Source organism: Sphaeramia orbicularis, chromosome 16 (assembly GCF_902148855.1).
Source record: "Sphaeramia orbicularis chromosome 16, fSphaOr1.1, whole genome shotgun sequence".
Lineage (NCBI taxonomy): Eukaryota > Metazoa > Chordata > Actinopteri > Kurtiformes > Apogonidae > Sphaeramia > Sphaeramia orbicularis.
The window spans coordinates 42,425,408-42,448,702 of record NC_043972.1 but is presented as its reverse complement, the minus strand read 5'-3'; the positions used below and the strand labels follow the sequence as shown (position 1 = coordinate 42,448,702).

General features: G+C 38.0%; 1 protein-coding gene across 2 annotated transcripts in view; it reads left to right on the top strand.

Moving 5' to 3' along the window:
• Positions 1-23,295, top strand: part of myom3 (myomesin 3) — a 249,462-nt gene that overhangs the window by 75,139 nt on the left and 151,028 nt on the right. For both annotated transcript variants that reach the window (XM_030159207.1, XM_030159208.1), the window contains exons 4-7: positions 775-922; positions 1,933-2,090; positions 8,587-8,679; positions 10,111-10,199. In XM_030159207.1, the coding sequence (XP_030015067.1) occupies positions 775-922; positions 1,933-2,090; positions 8,587-8,679; positions 10,111-10,199 (488 nt within the window). The remainder of the gene's footprint in view (positions 1-774; positions 923-1,932; positions 2,091-8,586; positions 8,680-10,110; positions 10,200-23,295) is intronic.

Sequence of the window (23,295 nt, the reverse complement as noted above, 5' to 3'; positions counted from 1 at the left end):
CCTGCCTAGAACGCAGCATAAGTCTCTTATTGATGTACATTCTGAGAGTCTTATTTAGTAAAAACCTGTCAAACGTCAATTCCTCTCTTTGTCTTTTTCTGTTATTCCACCCTGTTTTGACCCTAAAACACACAGTAATGATTGATTGATTGATCGATTGATTGATTGATTGATTGATTGATTGATTGATTGACTAATCAGCATGGTTCCACCTGCCAAATGCCAAGTTGAGAGGGAGACCCCTAGTGTTCAAAGGGTGCATGGTCATCACAGTATAGATAGAGCAGCAAACCTCGACCTCGTCACTGAGGACTAACAAACATCATAAAACCTGCACTCGTCTGCCAGAGGAGTGGGACAGAAAGACACATTTACTTACACTTGGAAAAAAAAAACTTGAAATTGTTGTTTTGTTTTTCTGGGATGCCGACTGCTGTTGCTACTAGAACCGTGTTCAAACCTCGGTTTGAATTGCTATCACATCCTCAGGTAGAGGCCTGGGTTGTTTTGACAGCCTACTGAAAATAAAAGAAGATAATTACCTCCTGTCTGTCGCAGAAGTACATCCTACTCCAGACATTTACATATTGCAAAGGCATTTTAAATACCTTCACATATTACTGGTTGTCTGCATCTGCTTTTCTTCAACAACATAAGAGTCATTTTCACTGAACTTCTTAGTCAAACTACTATTGTCAGCTACGCAAATGACAAAACACAAGTACTGAGGTGTTTTATTTTTAACACTGTGTTTTTTTTTTTCTCGTCCATCAGGGAAATCCTGAGGGAAACAGCTGATGAAGAATATCGCAGAATTAAGTGGACTCTGTTTGGGAATGAAGCCGAGAAAGTGGAGCTAGATGTGATCAGGAACCAGCACCTGCTGCGTACAAGAGTTGACAAAATGGCCCTTCGGAAACAGGTGTTGGTCTGATAAATGTTCAACAATTACAACTGTCTTATATTCAGACACATTATTCAAAAAGCCTCATACTGTATGTGAGCACTTCAGATTCAGGTTGTTTATACCTGTAAATAGATTTGGATTACAAATATCTAACATTTTCAGATTTTATGAATAGAATAGAATAGAATAGAATAGAATAGAATAGAATAGAATAGAATAGAATAGAATAGAATAGAATAGAATAGAATACAAACAAAATTGGAAGAGTAATTGTTGTGAACTCTAATTTCTAGGGTTGTATCACCCTTTTGCCTGAAAGTGCAATAAAAATTTATGTTTTTTTTACCTTTTGGTCCATTTTTCTTTACATGACTAGCCAAAGTACACACATAATATATGAAGTCACCCAAAATATTATACAACATCAATTATTGTGCAAATATAAAACTGATCCCTAGCAAATGTTGACTAGTATACATAGACTGAATGTTCCTATGGGGATAATAGAGTGAGTTAGCTTCAGCTAAAGCTGTTTGACTAAGGATGTGATGTAGTGAAGAAGAAGTATAGTGTTGAATAAAATGCAAATAGTCAAATAAAGTACACATAATATCTGAAATTTATACTCTGACCTAATAAGAATACTTAACACCTTTAAGTGATTCTTAGATTTTCTTGAATCCCTGGTGCTACTATATGTAATGGCCTCTTAACTAAAAAAAATTCCATAAAATTAAAAGTGGTTTAGAACCTCTTTTTATAGTGTGTGATGAACAGTGTAACTAAAGCTTCAATTAGAGTCTTTAATCTTTGATAAATGAGACATTTTTATTAGATGAGGATTATTCCGTTCATTCTTTCTTGACTTTATTGTCTCTTATTCACTGTTATATTGACTTGTGAAATAAATTTGAGCACCTGTTATAAAAATCTGAAAAATGACTCATACTTTAATGCTAATAAATAAGCTTAGTAGACTAATAAAGGTAATTGGCTGTATCTCCTCTTTCAAATTTGTGCTTTAGGCAGAGAAGAAGGCATCTGAACATCTGAAGTACCTGGGCCGTCTGAGGCAGAAGGTTCCGGACTTCTCCATCCCTCTGAGGTCTCACACCGTCTGGGAGGGCATGTTGGTGGTCCTCACATGCACGGTCCAGGGCTGCCCGACGCCAAAGGTCACATGGTAAAGAAACTTTCGTAGATTTTCTGTTTAATTAAAAGTGTGAATTTAATTACTGTTAAACTTGAGATGCCCTAGAACTAGTATGTAGTATTTTTTTTTAGCTCCAAAAAATTCAAACCAATGGGTGACTTTATGCACAGTTCATCTATTATTTACAGTATGTACAGACTATGAAAGGAGTACCCTCCCTTGTACCCTGCAGATGGAATTCTCATTCCTATTTTCAAGCAATTATACACTAATGAACAGATAATATAATTATATCCATGAAAATCCTCTGTCATCTAGATCAGTAGCTGGGTTTCCATTACCTTCAGAAATACACAAAATGTAAATTGTGCAATAGAAAACTGGTAATGGAAACACCGAAATGTCGCAAAAACTGTCAAAGATTGCAAAAACATTTTTTACGCTCTCATGAGGTGGTTTTTGAGACGTTTTGGTATAGAAGTATTGAGCAAAAGTGTAATAGAAACACATTTTGCAAATTTTCACACATTTGTGCATTATAAAAATCATACTTTAACGCTAATAAATAAGCTTATATCTCCCCTTTCCAATCTGTGCTTTAGGCAGAGAAGAAGGCCTCTGAACATTTGAAGTACCTGGGTTTGTGCTCAGGCCAAACTTCTCCCCTATGACCCTGTACTCAGAACAGGTGGTTCTTCTTTTTACATGGCAATAGACCAGACCTGGGCATTGTAAGGCCCGGGGGCCACATGCGGCCCGGCAGCTGACCCTAACTGGCCCGCATGAGGTTATCTGTAAATTAAAAATCAACACAAATAGACATAACCAATACAACGCCACTGCTTTTATTTTGAAGGATCTGCTAAATTAATGATTTTTCACTCATACTTTCTGTACTTAGCATAAGGCTTATGCACTGATTGGTTTGTTGATCAGTTTCAACCCATGAAGATGTGAGCTAATGCCAAAAAAAGAAAGATTGATTCCGAATGCACTTTTTAACAAGGCATGGACTTCTAAGTATGTCTTTACTGAAGTCAGAGGTAAAGAAAAAGAAAAGGAAGTGAGATATGCAAACAAACAAAGCTGGAAGCATTGATAGTTTTTCATGTAAAGTTAATGTGGAGTTGGTTTTGCACATTTTCGAAAGTGTTTTTGTGAATATTCATTAAATAGTTGTATTCTGTGCTGCACATTTTCATTTTATTATTGTATTGTTGCATTTACTGTTCAATGTTACTTTATTTATACCCATAGGTAGATAATTTTTGCAGACATAGGGATTGCATTTGGCATTACAACAAAACACACATTGAACCTGTTAGGCAGGTACTTGATCGAGTGTCAGGACAAAAAGTGCTCAGTCTTCCACCATTCATCAGTATAGCAGCATGGATAAGTAAAAGGATAAAATAAATAAATAAGATCAAATCAATAAAAACTAGATGGAATAAAACACAATAAAAACCTCAAGAAGATAAAATCCTGGGATAAAATCCAGGATAAGAACATAAAATTTAAAAATTAGAAGTCACAATAATAATAAATAGAGCAAAGAAAAAGGATAAATAAATAAGTAAATAAAGTGCAATTGTCACTATTTCTTATTGAGCTCAGTGACAGCGACAGGAACAAAGCTGTTTTTTACATTATAGTGAAGTATATATGTACAGGGTGAGTCAGAAAAAAACGCTCTTTCCATTTAAAGAAATTGTACTGCTAAAACGGAAACACTGATTTTTCTTTTGACCATACAGTCATATTGATGTGGTTATTGAGCATGTCTGGTGATGTAGTCATAGATTTATCGCATTGCATAAGAGAGAGAAGGTCCATTGTTTATTGGGCACTGAAATACCTGCCAACACAATGTATGCCACAGTGAACAAACTTGAAATTGACAACAATTACAGGAGTCGGGGCTTTGCTTTCACACTCAGGACATAGGCCTACATGACAGTGCCCAGGGAGTTTTCATCATGGCAAGACCACAGCGATTGCAGGTATTATTTCCTCATCGAGTTGTCTGTTTGGGTCAGGAGAGAGAGTGGCCACCTAGATCCCCGGACTTGACCCCCCTTGATTTTTTCTTGTGGGGGTATCTTAAAAACCGTGTGTATCGGACTGTTCCACAAACTCTTCAGGAACTCCGAAATCGCATCACGGCTGAAATCCAAGCCCTACGACGAACACGAATGGCGAGAAGAGCTGTGTTAGAGATGCGACAACGAGCACAGATTTGCATCAATCTGAATGGTAGCCAGGTTGAAGGTCGTGCCGGACGACTTCGTTGAGACAAAACATTTTGATGGCGAGTAAACATGCTGTAATGGTTGACAATTTCAATTTCATTCACGGTGGCATAAACTGTGTTGGCAGATATTTCAGTGCACAATAAACAATGGATATTCCCTCTGTTATGCTATGCCATAAATCAATGATTCAATCGCCAGACATGCTCAATAACCACATCAATATGACTGTATAATCAAAAGAAAAATAAGCATTTCCATTTCAGTGGTACAATTTCTTTAAATGAAAAGAGCGTTTTTTCTGACTCACCCTGTATATAGAGAGATACATATTGAGCAGAGCTGCAAGTGTATTGATCCGGCCCTTAACAACTGTCAAAGTTTCTCATGTGGCCCCATAGGAAACTTAATTGCCCACCCCTGCAATAGACACTTGCTTTTGTGTAGGAAATGCTTCCCGGGGGCAAGTCTGGTGCCACGAGAGGCTCAATAACACCACACAGTTCGTTAAAGGTTACCTGGGTCTTTTGGAAATTCTGGATCAACAACTCATTGATGAATTCCTGATGTACATTTCTCTCCTAGAAATTTATTCTGCGTAGCTGCTGCCGTAATTACAGACTTTGCCTTGGGATGATTATGCTTCCCCTTCTCTTCTGTTTAAAATAGTGCAATAGCAGTAGATCACAGGTGTCAAACCTCCAGCCCGGGCGCCAAATCCGGCCCACCAAAGGGTTCAATCTGGCCCCTGGGATGAATTTGTGAAATGCAAAAATTACACTGAATATATTAACAATCAAGGATGTTAAAATCATTTAGGTCAATTCAATCTAAAAATGATCAGACCAGTAAAATACTATCAGAATAACCTATAGATTATGAAAGCTGCCATTTTTTCCCTTTGTTTTATTGTAAAGAGAATTACATTACATAAGATTATTTACATTTATAAACTATCCATTTATGAAAAAAAAAGTGAATATCTGAAATGTCTTAAGAGAAGTATGTGGAATTTTAATAATATTCTACCTGTTATTAAATGTTTTGTGTATTTGTAGATCCACTGTGATCCCTAAATTGTGATGCACATGTATAAATGATAAACTAAGGCATAATATTAACATTGCACTTATTTTTGTTAGGAATTTTCAAGTTGTTCATATGTGTTCATGTTATGTTTGAGTACAATTCATTACAGAATTTTACTTTTTTTCACTCAAAAGTTCTTATCCTATTATTTATATTATTTTACTGGTTCGGCCTACTTTAGGTCATATCAGGCTGTATGTGGCCCCTGAACTAAAATGAGTTTGACACCCCTACAGTAGATGAACCGACACTACAATGCCAACACCGTGGAGGTTTGGCATCAAACTCAGTGCATCCATCTTCCTCACGTCTTGTAAGACCTATACAGTATTTTAGAAGAATTACAACGTGTCAGACATCAGAAGCCAAACACTCTTCAATGGAAACACCTACAAGAAGCAATTGTACTTTGTCAAAATTGTATAAATGTTGCTTTTATTTTGCGGAAAACTGTAATGGAAACCCAGCTAGTGATTCTCAACTGGTAGGTCACAGGCCTTTGTTTGGGCAAAAAAAAATAATGTTAAAGAGCCAAAAATCCTGTGCTTTGTTTTCTGTGCTGTCCATTCATACTCCCCAACAGTAGGTGGTGGTAATGCACTGTAATGCTAATTAACACCAGACATTTCACAGCAGAAAAGAAGACGAAAATTTCTATTCGTATCATGGTGAAACTCAGGTATGACAACGACTACATCAGATATGATTTTACCTACATTAAGGACTAAAACCTCAGTGTGTTTAATGCTTGAACAAGTGACTGAATGTACTTTTAATTTTTAACTGAATGCACTTTTTAGTTTTGGTTCAAATGTATCTAATTTAGCATTAAAGGGAATATTTCTATATTTACCATCACCACCTGCTGGTCAGTTTGTCATTAAACTTGTCTTCTGTGTTTTCATGCTGTGATATTCTGTATTATCTCAGGTTCAAAACACATCATGTTTTTACTGAATAAATTTGAGAAGTTTAACTTTTATCAGTTTCAATCGAGGGTTGGAATTGAGGGGTGATAGTGGGTCCTGAAGCTGAGAACTGCGGTTCTAGATCATGTTATATTTAAGTGCTGTAGGGAATTGGGTAGAACTATGTATAATAGATAAACTATATTCCATTTATGCAAATAGATCTCCTAATTCCTAAGAACTGAAGTGGTAGATCATGTCATACATCTGTAGATGAACATAAAACCTGCATTAACTAATAAAGACCCAGTGATACTTTTATGGCAGATCGCAAATGAATTTCCCTCTCTATTTAACCTTTCTGTAGTGATTTCTCACCATTGATTATAACATTATCCTCTGTATTTTGCATTTTCACTATAAATCATGTATTTTCCTATATTTAATTTAGATCTTCATAAAAATCCAGAGTTAATTCAAAGGTTATTATATCAAAACAGAGAAAACTGTAAAAAAAAAAAAAAAAAAAAAAAAAAAAAGTTTTACAGCAAAAATATATCATTAACCAATAAAGACCCAGTGTTACTTTTGTGTCAGATCCCAAATGGATTTTTTTCTGCATATTTAACATTTCTTAAGCAATTTATCACCATTTCTTGTAATATTATCTTCTTCACTTTGTGTTTTTTCAGTGAAAATCTAGTATTTTCCTATATTTTGTGTTTTTTCAGTGAAAATCTAGTATTTTCCTATATTAAATTTACTGATCATATAGACGTTCATTAAAGATCAGATTAAACTTGTGAGTTATTATATCAAAAACTGAGAAAACTGAAGAAAAGTCAGTTTTTCAGTCAAATCTATCATTAACTGAACACAAAACTGGCGTCTCCAACTGCTGTCATTGATCCAACTCCATGGGTTTTACTGGTGAATCACTGTTGCAGAAGATGAGTGTTTCCATGTTCACTACGGAGCTTCTGAACGTCCAAATGGGTCATATCTGATGACCATGAAAAGACGACAAACTGCATTTACACCGATTATTTAAATGTATTGATAAGATTAACCCTATAACGCCAAATGTATCATATTTGATGCATGAGTTTTGAAGCCCTCTACATGATCAGTGTGATATTTTTTTTCTTGAAAAACCTGGTGTATACAATTAGATACATGCAATACACAGATAATCCACCGGGGGGAGGAATTCATTCACTAGAGGCCTTTCCAGTGACACTACAAGACTGTCATTAATGAGGAAGGAGGCAGAACTTTGCAATTTTGAAAAGGAATTACCAGTTTGTTAGACATGTTTGTGTCAAATTATGTTTTTGTTTGTTCAAAAATAATAATATTTGAGCATTGAGACCCGATGTATCAAATATGATACAGAATTGAAACTCATACATGGAAATTGATATTTGAAAAAATCTTTTTTTGGTTGTTCAGAAAGACCAATAAAGGCTCCAGTTTTAAAGAACTGGAATTTTCTGTCAATGATTTAATGGTTCAGGCTTTACAGAGTTCAATTCAATTCAATTTATAGAGCCCTATATCACAACAAGGTTGCCTCACAGGGCTTTACAGAATTAGTTGGATATGAAAACAAACAAGAGTCAAATAAACAGTAGATGAAGGAAAGTAAGGGTGGATTAAGGGTTAATGGATCAACAGGTATTAAACAGTTTAGATCAGTAGATAGTTGTTGGTTGTTGGTTGGTATATGGGTCTTTATTGGTTAAAAAAAGAATGAGTATATGGGTTGAGTTCATGGGTTACTTCCAAAAAAAAAAGAAACGATGGATCATGATAGTTGAGCTGTGAACCCTGAGCTGAATATCGTCCTCTGTATTAATATGAAATCACCTGTGTTAATTCAGGCAACGTGCCAAACTGTCGACCTTGATTCTTGAGTTGCTGAGAGACTAGCTGATGAAAAGAATCTGCACGCTCAGTATTCATGAACCTGAGCTGAGAACCACATAACCTGAGGCTCAGGGGTTTCACCATCCCATATGGGACCTATCGAGCCCAATGAGCTGCTAAAGGCTGCCCCAAACAATGCCCGACTCGATACAGAATGGGAGATCAAAGGTCCCGTCTCGCTATAATACATTCAGGTGAAGCAACATTTGATTAGTTAAAGACGTGCATAAGTAATCAGCAGGCAGGAGCGAGGAACACCCGTACACAGGATGTCTTCTTTTACTTTGATATTCAACAAACAAAACTTTTAAACGCATGCTGATCTATTTTTAAACTTTTCTACCTCAGGTATAAAGATGGTCTGCCGCTGAGGATGTCACAACAACCGTGGAATTACATGCTTCAAGAAAGATTCGGTCTCCATTCCCTGGAAATCAGAAGGTAGGTCACCACCTCCAGTCCTTAACGGAAAGCACCGGTGAGGAAAAAATGAAGTTAAAAATTCGGAAGGGTAACTATGGTGTGATGAGATGAAATGTAGGTGTCAAACTGAGATGAAACTAGTGGTGTTTCATCATTCTGTACCTTTAACTAATTTCAAAGTCGTGATTTTGAGTCTATTATGTTGAGTGTTCTGATGCTGAGGCTCGACATTTCTCTGGAGATAATCTATAAAATACACAGTGACCAGTGCAGCATTTTGTACAATCACATTTCAGTTCAAACAATGAACAGTATTGCTGTGTTTTTTTTTATTTGTAATTTAGTTAAGACTATATGGACAAAAGTATTCACTGCAAAAATCAAAATCTTACCAAGTGTATTTTTCTCATTTCTAGTCAAAATATTTCATCACACTTAAAATAAGACATAATCACATAAAGAGTAACTATTCACTGCGATGTAAGAGCTTATTTTTAGACAATAGATCTTGAAAATCTTATTTCAAGAAATCTTACCAAGATAAGTTTCACTAGTTCCATTGGCAGATTTTTTTTTTTTTTTGCTTGATTCAAGATTTTTTTTTCCCCTTAATTCAAGCAAAAAAAAAAAATCTGCCAATAGAACAAGTGAAAATTATCTTGGTAAGAGGGATCTGAGATACTAAACAATTGCATTGCATTGATTAGTTTTGTTTAAATGGTTAACTTTGCATCCAAAATGTCTCAGAGATGGTTTTTATTTAATTTCTCTCAACATTTAAGGAAATATTGATGTTTATAAACTATATGGATAAAAATATTGGGGCACATCATGTCAAGATTCATCCTCAATATTTCCTTAAAGTTTAATGAGGGATTTTTCCTCCTAAGCAAGATGTGAAGAAAGTTGATGGCAAGTTGTGGTAGAAACGTATTATTTACACTCAGAGCATAAAAAAATATTTTAGAAATTTAGAGGTGTAATATTTAAAATTATAGTCATGGATAAATAACCAAATAAGTGTTCAGAGAATTAAGTTAAAAAAAAAAAAAAAAAAAAAAACATCCCTGAGGCATTTTGGAAGCAAAGATAACAATTTAAACCAAACTAACCAATGCAATGATATTTATCATAATATAAAACTTTATTATGACATTTGTCTTTATTATTTTGCATCCCAAACCCTGTTAGAAAAGAAACACCTGAATTCAACATGTCCAAATACTTTTGCCCATATAGTGTATGTTATTCACTTGGATTCATCAGAAAATTACATTGTATTTTACTCCTGAAATATGCCGTCTGGCTGGTTGGCCTCTCTTGTTCACTTGTGTCATATTCTGTATAAAGTACAAATAATTTAGTACACAGTAATATGTAACCTTTAAGTTTAGCTGCGTCACCAGACTGTCAGTGCTGCAGGTTTATACAAGTGTATGTCCTGTCCAGGTGCACTCCTGAGGATGCAGGCGAGTATAAAGTGGTGGCGAAGAGTACCCTGGGTGAAGCTACAACTTTTGCAACTGTAGTGGTGAACTGTGAGTAGAATCATGTTTTTCTCTATGTTCCCTGAAACCTGCTTTGGATGACATAACATATAGTCTCAAATCAAGTACTGAAATATCAGCAATCAGGTGGACTAAAGGAAGCATAAATGAGAAGAATAAATTATTGTATTGAATGATATGATATGATATGATATGATATGATATGATATGATATGATATTGTATTGTATTATATTATATTATATTATATTATATTATATTATATTATATTATATTATACTATATTATATTATATTATATTATATTGTGTTATATTGTATGACATGGCATGATATGATATGATATGATATGATATGATATGATATGATATGATATGATATGATATGATATGATGTGATGTGACATGGTATTGTATTGTATGATATGATATGATATGACATGACATGACATGGTATTGTAATGTATTATATTGTATGACATGACACGACATGGCATGATATGATGTGATATGATGATATGACATGACATGATACTGTGTTGTATTGTATTATATTGTATGATATGATATGATATGATATGATATGACATTACATGACATGTCATTGTATGATATGATATGATATGATATGATATGATATGATATGATATGATATGACATTGTATGGTATAACATGACATAACATTGTATGGCATTGTATTGTATGATATGATATGATATGATATGATATGATACTAGCGCCTTGACCTGTGGGGAACCACAGGTCATATTAATACCAATATCTAGGGCCTAAAGTTAGTAAATGCGTTGTTCCTGTTTTTAACTTCATTTCCCATCAGGCAGTGTGATATTGCACTTCCAGTCAACCAAGCAATGTGATTATAAGGCTATCATATTCCAAAATGACCACTATCTCCCATATTATTGGTCCTGTCAACTTGCCGAGATATTCAATGTGGAGGTGGGACTATTCCTCAACTGTAGGGTTCCAAATGGCCAGTTACAAACGTCTACATTTCTCAGAATTGTGCAGATACGCACATACACACACACTCACACACACATACACACACACATGCTCTGAGACCTTCCAGTATTATGATATAGATTATAACTAATATCATTCTATTGTATTTATACTTTATTTATTTATTTACTTTATTTATTTATATTTTATTTTATATTTATTTTATTTTATATTTGAACTAAATGCACATTTCTATCACATGGTTTCCATTTCATGAAGCCTTTTCAAACCTGACACAGGTCTGTTATACTTGATGAACATTCACTTATCAGCAGCAGGAGCAATAACGTCCAGCATCAGATTCATCACCCAGTATTATCTTTTGTGTAAAACTCAAAAGGTCACATCAGGACTTAGAACGTGATCGATATTAATTCAATTCTTAATAATAAAGAAAGTCTGTTGAGAAGGGCTGTAGAGGCTGTGTTATTAAATAAATCCATAACAGCATTGTCCAGAGTTTCAAGTTTCAAGTTATTCTCAGCAAACAAATATCTTAGATGACTTGACTATTAGTGTAATTACTGTAATTTACAAAGAGAGTTGCACTAACATTGAAATACCAGGGAGTTCATTTAAGTCTGTTTTTAGAGATTCTTTAGCGTCTATCAGCAGTAAAAATGTTTTAATCTGCACTAACCATAGAAAATGTTTCATTGCTTCTGAAGAAATACTGACAAAATTACATCTTCATGTGGTGACAAATTACCTCAATTACCTGCAGGTCCAGCTTTTGAACTCCAATGTGCAACGTGAGTTATCTCAGAACATTAGAATATTTTTGGTTCATTTCAGACTCAGTTATTGAAGGCAACACTGCTGCAGCCACAGGTGTATGTATAGTTTTAGGAGAATGTTGACTAGTGTTTATTTCATCTACCTATTGTTGAAATATTGTAATAATATCAGCCCATAATGTTGCAGAAATGCAGAGATTCTAGTCAGAAAACAACAACAAGCCATCACAGAATAAATGTTAGAATCCAGAAAAATCTATGGGAAAGCTTGGTGTAGTTTAGTTGCAACTAACTTGAATTTTATAAGAGATGAGAAGAAAATGTGCTTTAGACTGTGGATTGTGATTCTGTCTCCAAAGATGGTCCTATGATCCAGATCACCCAGCCATATAAGAACTGTATGAAAAAAACATTCAAATACATGAAGTTGGAATAATTCTGTTTTCATTCCTCTTCTTAATTCTTTTTATACACAACAGTAATCACAATGATTATAAAAAACAAAAATGAACAACATTGTCAAAAACATTTCATGAGAAGAGGCAAAAAATATTCTATTCCATCTTTATTGGCAACAGTGCATATGTATCCTATTCATAAAACTTACAGATTAGCTAAAAAAAAGAGCTACATTAACTCTTTAACCCCTAATGTGTCTGTGGTGAGTGTTGTGTATGTATGATTTATTTTAAATATTCCTAAAAATTCAGCTGTTGGCTGAATGGTAAAAATTTCAAAGCATGCTGATAGAATAGACCTCATTCTTTCCATAGACATCTGAGCATGCTCAGTGTAGCCCCTGCCACTTGTGGAATGGGGGGCAAAACACAGAGCAGTGAGTGAGACTGAGTCGCTATAAAAATAGATGGTTTAGGCTATTTTTTTTTACACTGTTTTCCTTGGTTTTTACCCTCAGCCACACTGGCCGCAGGGTATTGTCATCAGGTGGTCGTCCGTCTGTCCAAAAACTTTGGCATGCACTGATAAGTGAGACTGAGGGTTTTCAAGTGCACGTTATGTTTATTTTTGCTATTTTTTCAGTGTTGTTGTGATTTTCCTTTATTTATTTACTATTTTTACTGTATTTTAATGAGTTTTGTTTTGTTGTAATTGCTTTTTTGGAGTTCAACCAGATGCCAAAATGCAGCTGGACTGATTCAGAAAGAACAGGCCCCAAAACAAAAAGTACAAAACTAACTACATTAACTACTACAACATAACATGCTGCGCATTTTTAACACCACTCGGACAAATATAGTGTAAGATTCTGTTGAAAGTTACTGCCTTATAATTTAGATTAGATTGTCTTTGTATAAAACTTATTACATCGGCTAAAATTTGCTTAGAGGTCTTATTTCTGTCTTTGTGCATAAGAAATCAATATAAGTGAATCCTCAAAGGAACTTTGTGTTGGTAAATGCAAGTTATGCAAATTTACAGGATTTCAGTTCTGTTGCAACATGTTGATGGTCATATGAACTATGTTTTCAGGTCAAAAATGTCCAATTTCATCACAATTAATGCTATATTTTCATGTCATAAATGGCCAAGTTATATTTAAACTGAATTTACCTGAAAAACAAATATTCTATTCTTCTAGATTCCCCAGTTTTTCTTACAAGAGTATATACTACATATCACATGTTTTATTTTTACAGGTTCAATATGGAGTATGGTGCTGATCCATCCTGCTTATGTTACGCCAATACATACATTAAGAATGTCACACATCACTTTTTAAATCAACAGTTTTCTAATAACAAGCATTTTTATAAAGAAATAACAATTCTATATTGTTATTTACTCTTTAGTATGATGATAAACTATACAATAAATAATTCTGATCCTAGTTTTTGCACAGGGATCATTTGTGGAAACGGTGACATGACTGCCGAGCATCAGTATGATGGGATCTGTAACAACCATGTCACATCCGTCCACTGCCACATTTTGTGTTTTTGTGTCAGCTGTTATTGTTTTAGATCCACAATACTAACATTTATGAATAAGAGGAGAATTAGCAATAGTAAGTATATAAGTTTATTACTAATAAAGTACTGGTACTGACCAGATCATCATGGGTAATGTCACGTCCGTCCACCAGCAAAAGTTTTCACATACACGTGCTATTCAAAATCCAATATTTCTGAAAATAGAGCTTCCTCTGTCAAATAATACCAGTAGTCTGTGCACAAATGTATTAGCATTATTTCAACACAGTTCTATGCATTTCTTACAACTTTTTTTTTGGACAAAAATGGCCACTCATTTGACCCCCTCAGTAAATTTTAGCCGACATACATATTTATATTTGAAAGTACTCAGATATTATAACTGCACAAGGCCATTTGACCTTGAAAAAGAAGGTCAAGATCACCTATTTTTAATATTTTTCAGCTCCATGCCAAGATGCAACCACAGTATAAATTTGGTGCAGATATGTCAATGCATTCTTCAGATAATGCAATTATGTTGTTGAATGGACAGACAGACAGACAGACAGACAGACAGTGCCCCTCGGTGGATGGGTAAAAAACTAGTCCAGGTGCTTTTTGACACCTGGTTGAACTCCAAAAAAGCAGTTAAATGGTTAAAACTTGTTAAAAATACAGTAAAAAAAAAATAAATAAATAAAGGAAAATCATGAGAACACTGGAAACAGCAGCAAAAACAAAAAACAAACGAAAATGATGTGTAAAAAAAAAAAAAAAAAAAAAAAAAAAGCCTAAATTGTCTATTTTTTTAGCGAGCCAGTCCCACTCATTGCTCTGTGTTTTACTCCCCATTTCATGCTCAGATGTCTATGGAAAGTGCAAGGTCTATTCTCTCAGCACATTTTGAAATTTTTCCAATTGAACAAGCTAAATTTTTATGAATATTTAAAATAAATCACACATTGAGAACATTCATCAAAAACACACAAAGACCAACACGTCACTGCGTCTGTGTGGAGATACAAACCCTGTATGGAGGGAAAAAATGCCTATGTCTTCTAGTTTTTCACACACCATTTCTGTAATTATTACGTCTGCCGCACTAAAATCATCACTGGTCACACTGCATTACCAACATGCCACCATCGCAGCAGATTTACCACCACAAAAATCCAATTATTTAGATAGAAACAGATGTGCATGTAAAAATACAGTCATGAAAATGAACTCTCAATCAGACGTGAGGAGCTAGCGCTGTTGGTGTCTCCAGAGAATATCCTTCAGTCATTAATTCTCTCGGAGAAAACGTGTCTCTCACTTGAGAATCATTACCTTTGATATGTTACCTCCCATTGATTTTTATAACAATTTTGACCAGGATATAAGACAGAGGATGTTTTTTTTTCTCCTCAGTGCTCTCTGCTGCAGCATGAGGCCAAACCACTTTCCAATTTCTCCCAACTTGGCACCAATTATTTTCTACTTAAGGCTACTTAAAAACAACATGATAAAATGTAATCATTGCAAAGCTTATTCTAAAATGAACAGCGGCAGTTTGCATCCTATGCCCTGAAGCTGTGTCAACATTTATTAAAGCCATTTGGATTAGTTTCTGTGTGATACTTCCTGTGTGAGGCTAACGGAGTATGCACGCAGATGCATAAACTTTTGCCAGGAGGCTTCAGATCGCCCACAATGCATTGGTGTTGTGTATTCAAATAAGCTGAAAATGCTTGGAAATGCTGTCAATACCACTCAGACTGTGCTCACATTTTAACCCACAAAGACCCTATGCTACTTGTGTGGTAGTTCCCAAATGAATTTTTCTCTAGATTTCACCTTTCTTAAGTGATTTATCATCATTTATTGTATTGTTATTCTCAGAATTTAGCATTTTTCCAGTGAAAATCATGCATTTTCCTCTATTAATTCACTGATCATGTAAATGTTAGCAAAAAGCTCAGATTAAAGTCTAGGGTTATTATATCAAAAACAGACAAAAGTGAAGAGGAAAGGTTCGGGGTTCAATTACTTGTCATCACATGTATATAAATGACACGAAATCAGCACTCAGAACCAGCAATGTACATCATAAAAATTCCTATAAAATTAGTCCTATATTAAAACTACAAAAGCAATCAGAGAATGTAGACCTCTGCTAAGGTAGATCAGCCCCCCGCAAATCACCACCAAAATGTAATCATTTCTTCCTTGTGCCAGTATCAATATTTCCTGAAAATGTCATGAAAATCCGTCCATAACTTTTTGAGTTATCTTGCTAACAAACAAACAAACATGCACACACGCACGCACACACAGAAACACACAATGCAAAGCGATCACAATACCTCCTGGTGGAGGTAACTAGAAAAGCACTCAGAGTGTAGACCTCTGCTAAGGTAGATCAGCCCCCCCCCAAATCACCACCAAAATGTAATCATTTCTTCCTTGTGCTAGTATCAACATTCCCTAAAAATTTCATCCAAATCTGTCCATAACTTTTTGACTTATCTTGCTAACAAACAGACAGACAGACAGACAGACAGATAAACCCTGATGAAAACATAACCTCTGGCCGTTCCTGGCAGTAATAATACCAGTAAAACCTAATAAATAAATACTGAATAAATAATGTATTGCAAGATTTTAAAAAAGTGACTTTTTCAGCAAAATATACATAAAAACAAGTGTCTCCATCCACTGTCATTGATCCAACTCCACTGGTTGAATTATGTGAATTAATGTTATAGAAGATGACGGTGTTTCCATGTTCACTTCGGAGCTTCTGAATGTCCAAATGGGTCATATCTGATGACCATGAAAAGATGACAAACTGTATTTTACACCAATTATTTACATGTATCAATAGGATTAATGGATCAACAGATATTAAACATTTTAGATCAGTGGATGCTTTTGGTCACCAGAGACTGTTTGGGTTTTAATGGGTTAATAATGCTAATATTAAATTAAATGAAACATGAAATGCAGAATAATGTCACAGCTAATAACATTTTTTCGCAGCGGTGTTGGCTGTGCCACACGCTGTGGAGTCAGAGTGAAAAGCCTCAAAAATCCAGCACCTGTCTGGCTCTAATACACACATGTCCATTTATTCCCTTTATTTGTTCATTCCTTCTGCTGTGACACAGACATCATTTGGCTTGTACCACGCTGATTCATGACCCTGGGGTGCTGACACTGTCCTCGGACAAATCTGACAGTGTGTCTGTAACACCATCCTCCAAACAATGCCTCCGAAACTTTTCATTGCTCATGTCAGATACATTTTCTTTTGTAAGCCCAAAGGGAATGGGCTCTAGTTTATACAGCACATTTTGTTTTTCTTTCAGCCATGCATAGGGTAGTTTTTAATCATTCTGCAGTCTATCCTGGTTGCAGTTTTGGTATAAGAGAATAAATAGGAGACAAAAAAAAAAAGAAAAGTGGTACCAGGCCACAACAAACTCCGCCCCTCGCATGTATTGTTGCTTATTTTGGCCTCGATCCAGCTGATGTCATAAAAAATTTGAACTTTAACCTACTTTTCCCAAAAATTTCCCTACATCTGTTCTGGGTCACTGGCAATCTATAAACCCAGTTTGGTATGAATTCAACCAATAGTTTAGCTGCAAGAGACATTTGAATTTTTGTCCATTATAAAGTAAATGTGGGAAAAAAGGTTTTAAAGTTCAGAACTTTGACCCTACTTTTCCTAAAATGTAATCGGATCTATCTGGGTCACTGCCAATAGTTTTGCTGCTAGAGTGTTAACAAAGAAACAAACAAAGTGATGCTAGGCACAACAAACCCCACCCCTCTCATGTATCATAGCTTATTTCGTCAATCGATCCAGCTGATGTCATCATGTTTATGCATGTGCTGATGTCAGCATATCAATTGCCTCTATACATGTGCTAAGTTTGAAGTAATTGAAACGAAATTGATGTTTTTAAAGACATTTGAAATTTGCCCGTTATTAGTAAATGGGGAAAAATGTTAGTTTTTTTTATTCAGAAAAATTTTAACTTTGACCTACTTTTCTCAAAATGTAATGACATCTAATCTGGGTCACTGATAATCTATAAACCCAATTTGGGTATGAATTCAACCTAGTTTTGCTGCTGAAGTTGTTATGACCCCTGGGTCATAATTTGTCTATTTATATGTATATGTATGTGTTTTCTGTTTAGTGTGTGTTTTCCCCCCGTCCTGTAGGTGTTGCTGTGCCCCTTTTGTTTCCGTTTGTTGCAGGTTGCTGATTGGTGGAGCATGATTGCCCAACCCTTTAAAGATGGCCCTGGAGCTCCCATCCTTGCTCGCTCTTGCCTCCTGTCAGCTCCCAACCCTGTGTTCCGTGTGTGTGACCGTCAGTCTTCATGCTCGTGGAAACTCCGATTGTTTGTATTTGTAAATAGTTTTTGTTAAATCGAACCTTTTTCTGGTAGGGGAGGTCGGCTCTTTGTTTTCCCATTTTCTCCTGTTTTGGTTAGATAGTTAGGTAAGTTTTCTGTATTTTATTTCTTGCATTTATTTTGGATTAGGAAAGTTAGTAATTGTAAAAGAAGATATTTTGTTTGTTGTTTTAGCCGCTCCCTCCCCTAACACCTTCCTTAGTTGAACAAGATACTGATAAGAAATATTGTGAGTCTTAGTTTTTTGACTGACGTGTGTGCTTGGGAGCTGGGAGGGACAAAAGTTGAGCACATTATGTTCGCCCTGGTGAACCCCTAGGCCGGGGCGTAACATAATTTGGGGGCTCGTCCGATTTTTCCCGCGTGTTTTGTGAGTGTTGTGATTTTTCCGGGTAAGTTTTGGTGAGTATTTTGTACATATTTCTGGTCTGTGGTTTTTCTGGGTGTAATGGATTTTTGATTTGGAAGCGTTTGCTGCGTGTCCTACACTGGAACGGTTAGACGCTTGTAGGAGTGGATTTAATGCTCATTCCATCGTTTTGGTGTGCCGCTTCCTACTAATGTTAGGAAGGAGGAGCTGAGGCAGCTCCTCATGAGAAGCTTGGGGAGGGGGTGTGTTAACAGCAGGAGCTGGTGACGTGGAGGAGGAGCTCCGTCAGCCTCAGCCGTCGTCACCCACCGCATTAGTCGGAGCCTCCGGTTGTGGCAGAGGATTGTCGGCGGAAGAACTCCGACTGACTCTGCGCATAAAGGAGGTAGAGTAAGACACAAGAGCTTAAGTGGAGGCCATGCTCCTCAGGGTGAAAGCCTGGAGCTGGAACCGTCAGCCTGTTACTCCCCACTCGCCTGTTCCAACACACAGCCCCCACACTCTCCCGTGACAGCTTCGATGTGAGCCGGCATAAGCACTGGTGCCTCCGTTCAGAGAGGCGGAGGTGGATTGTTATGTCAGTGCTTTTTGAGCGCATAGCAGGCACCCTGAGCTGGCCAAAAGATGTTTGGTCTCTGCTGCTCCAGTGTAAGCTGACCGGTAAAGCACAGGAGGTGTGTTCCTCACTAACGGTTGACAGAGTTTGGATTATGAGGTTGTTAAAGCCACTGTTCTCCGTGCTTATGAGTTGGTGCCGGAGGCTTACCGGCAAAAATTTAGAAAGTGTGTAAAAACCCCTGACCAGACATATGTGGAGTTTGCGCGGGAAAAAAGGTGTTTTGTTTGACAAATGGTGTCCACTCCAGTAAAGTACATGATTTGCGCAGCTGCGAGAACTCGTCCTTTTAGAGGAATTTAAACAGCGTTTGCCGGAAGCGATAGTTGTGTATCTGAATGAGCAGAAAGTTCGGGTCACTTTCTGAAGCTGCTGTTCTCGCAGATGAGTTTGCTTTGACCCATAAAAATGTCTTATGACTCCGGTGCGCCGTGAGGCTTCTGATGGTGACGGGTGCGTTTCTCTAAGAACGCCCGGCGGTGCGTTTGTGTCTGAAGGTGGTGAGAGCCGGGAGTGTTTTACTGTTCGGCAGCCAGGCCACCTCATTGCGGTTTGTCCGGTTTTTAAAGAAAAAGAGCAAACGAAAACCAAAAGTCCCTCGGCTGTAGGGTTAATACAGTGCAAATCTGCGTCTCCTTCAGAAAACCGGTAAAATGTGAAAAGCCTGATGTGGATGAGGAGTTTCGCCCTTTTATTTCACATGGTTTTTTGTCGTTGGGTGAGGGGGACCAGGTTCCCATCACCATTTTAAGAGATACCGGTGCGAAGTATTCTGTGGTCCGCCGCGGCGTGGTGCCGTTCTCAGATAAATCCTACTGTGGTTCTGATTTGTTGGTGTGGGGAATAAAACTGAGTGTGTTACGCATGCCGCTGCACTCTGTTGTACTCACCTGTCCGCTGGTCTCTGGCACCGTGCGCGTTGGTGTGCGTGATCAGCTGCCCGTGGCAGGGGTTGATCTGATCCTCGGGAATGATTTGGCCGGTCAGAAAGTTTTTCCTGCCGTACCCGAAGTAACCGACTGCCCCGTTGCTGGGGAGGGTAATTCCATTGCCGTCTGCGATCCAACCGTTTTTCCGGTGTGCGCCGTAACGCGTGCCCAGGCTCGCCGGCTGGGTGATCTGCCGGATCTGTCCGACTCCTTTTTGTGCGCGCCGTGCGAATCGAACAGCCCTCCTTCTGAGTTGAATAAAACTATTTGTATCGATGTAAAACCAGAGTTGGATGACTTACATTTAGATGTGTCTAAAAAGCAGCTTATAGAGGCCCAGCAAGTGGATGAAACCTTAACCAGCTGTTTATCTGCTGCTCTAAGTGAGGCGGTTAAATCGCCTATGCATTCTGTAACATACCTGGTTGAAGACGGAGTGTTAATGCGTAAATGGTTTCCTGTGTCTGGAGCAGAATGTGATGCCATCTTACAAGTTGTTGTGCCAAAACAATTCCGTCTCCAAGTGTTAAGTTTAGCTCATGATCATCACCTTTCTGGTCACTTGGGAATTAAGAAAACTTATGATCGGGTGCTCCGATATTTTTTCTGGCCAGGTTTAAAGTCTGACGTCACCAAATTCTGTCGTTCATGTCATGTGTGTCAAGTGTGTGGGAAGCCTAATCAGGTCCTTCCCCCAGCTCCGTTACATCCTATCCCAGTTATTGGTGAACCATTTGAACATGTCATTGTTGACTGTGTTGGCCCATTGCCAAAAACGAAATCTGGCAATCAATATCTGCTCACCATAATGTGTGCCGCAACCCGGTTCCCAGAGGCGGTTCCGCTGCGCGCACTAAGGGCAAAAGCTGTGGTAAAAGCCTTGGTTAAGTTTTTTTCTATTTTCGGTTTACCTAAACGTATTCAAACTGACCAAGGATCTAACTTTATGTCAAATGTGTTTTCCCAGGTGATGGAACAATTGGCCATTAAACATAGATTCTCCAGTGCGTACCATCCTGAGAGCCAGGGCGCACTGGAAAGATTTCATCAAACCCTTAAGTCTATGCTTCGTAAGTTTTGTGTTGAGACTAACAGGGAGTGGGATGAAGGTCTGCCCCTGTTAATGTTCGCTGTTCGTGAGACTACTCAGGAGTCTCTCGGGTTTAGTCCTGCAGAGCTGGTTTTCGGGCACACTGTGCGCGGACCGCTGCGGCTGCTGCAGGAGAAGTGGCTGGCGGATAAGCCGACCCCCGTGCACAATGTGTTGGACTATGTCAGTTCGTTTAGAGAGCGGTTACATACTGCTTGTGAGACGGCCCGTCAGTCTCTTTCTGCTGCCCAGTCTAAAATGAAGCAGAATTATGATAAGTGTGCGCGGAACCGTCAGTTTCAGCCAGGTGATCTGGTGCTTGTGTTGTTACCTGTTGTGGGTTCTAGTCTCCACGCAAGGTTTGCTGGTCCTTATAAGGTGGAGCGGAAAGTGAGTGACACCGATTATGTAATTAAAACACCAGATAGAAGGAAAAAGTCGCGTGTTTGCCATGTGAATATGTTAAAGTCTTATGTCCTAGATGGCGCAGAGAGGACAGCCGCAGCCCCGGTGTCCTGCGTCGCCCCTGCTGTGAGTGTGTCCACCTCGGCTTACAGTCCTGAGGAGGACAGTTTAAATGGACAGCGTGTCTCTGTTCCGTGTGCCCGTTTGGAAAACTCCAAAATACTGGGGAACTTAGAGGAGCACCTGTCCCATCTGCCTAAAGGTAACAGATCAGATGTCTGCAGGCTTATTCGTAAACATCTGTGTCTGTTTGGGGTAAACCCACTCAGACTTACAGTAATCCAGCATGATATTGATGTTGGTGACCACAAGCCCATTAAACAACACGCGTATCGTGTAAACCCGACCTAAGCGGGCCGTGATAACGTGAGGTGCAGTACCTCCTGGATCATGGTTTTCGCCGTTCCCGTTCCAGTCCATGGAGTTCTCCATCTCTCCTTGTGCCTAAGCTGATCAGACCCCACGATTCTGTAATGACTATCGTAAAGTTAATGCTATCACGAAACAGATTCGTTTTCCCCTCCACGTATTGATGACTGTGTTGACCGAGTGGGTTCAGCTATGTACGTCACTAAGTTGGACCTCTTAAAGGGATATTGGCAGGTACCCCTTACTCCCGTGCTCAGAGATTTCTGCTTGTGTCCCACCTGGTCAGTTCCTCCAGTCCACCCTGATGCCTTTGGGTTAAGGAACGCACCTGCTACTTCCAACGACTGTGAACAGAGTCCTTTCTGGAGGTAAAAAACTGTGACGCATACTTAGATGACATTGGTGATTTATTCGTCCACCTGGTCTGAACACATGTGCACTCTGAGAGAAGTTTTCCTTAGGTTAGAAGGGTGCTAATCTAACTTTAAACTTGGGCAAAATGTGAATTTGGTAAAGCTGTTGTCACTTATATGGGAAAGCAGGTGGGGCAGGGACAAGTGCGCCCTCTGGCGGCGAACATTCAGGCAATCTTAGATTTCCCTGTGCCAGAAACCAGGGCGACAGCTCCGCAGGTTTCTGGGCATGTGTGGATATTATAGAGGGTTTTGTAAAAATTTTCAAGTGTGGTTGCTCCTTTGACTAGTTTAGTTAGTCCCTCTCATCCTTTTGTGTGGTCTTCTGTGTGCCAGGACGCCTTTGAGTCTGCGAAGGCGCTTCTCTGTAGTGCTCCTGTTCTGGCTGCGCCAGATTTTTCACGGCCCTTCAAACTGGAGGTGGATGCCAGTGCTCTTGGTGCCGGAGCATGTTACTACAGGAGAAGAACTTAGTGTTGACCATCCAGTGTGCTATTTCTCCAGAAAGTTTAACAAACACCAAGTGCATTACAGCACCATTGAGAAGGAAGCCTTAGCCTTGTTGTGGGCTCTCCAACACTTTGAGGTATATGTCGGGGTCCAGTGTGTCTCCTGTTAAGGTTTTCACTGATCACAACCCTTTAGTGTTCCTCTCCAGGATGCGCAATCACAACCAGCGCCTCATGCGCTGGTCCTGTTGTTGCAGGACTTCAGCCTTGCTATTCAGCATTGTAAAGGGGTCGATAACTTGTAGCTGATACTTT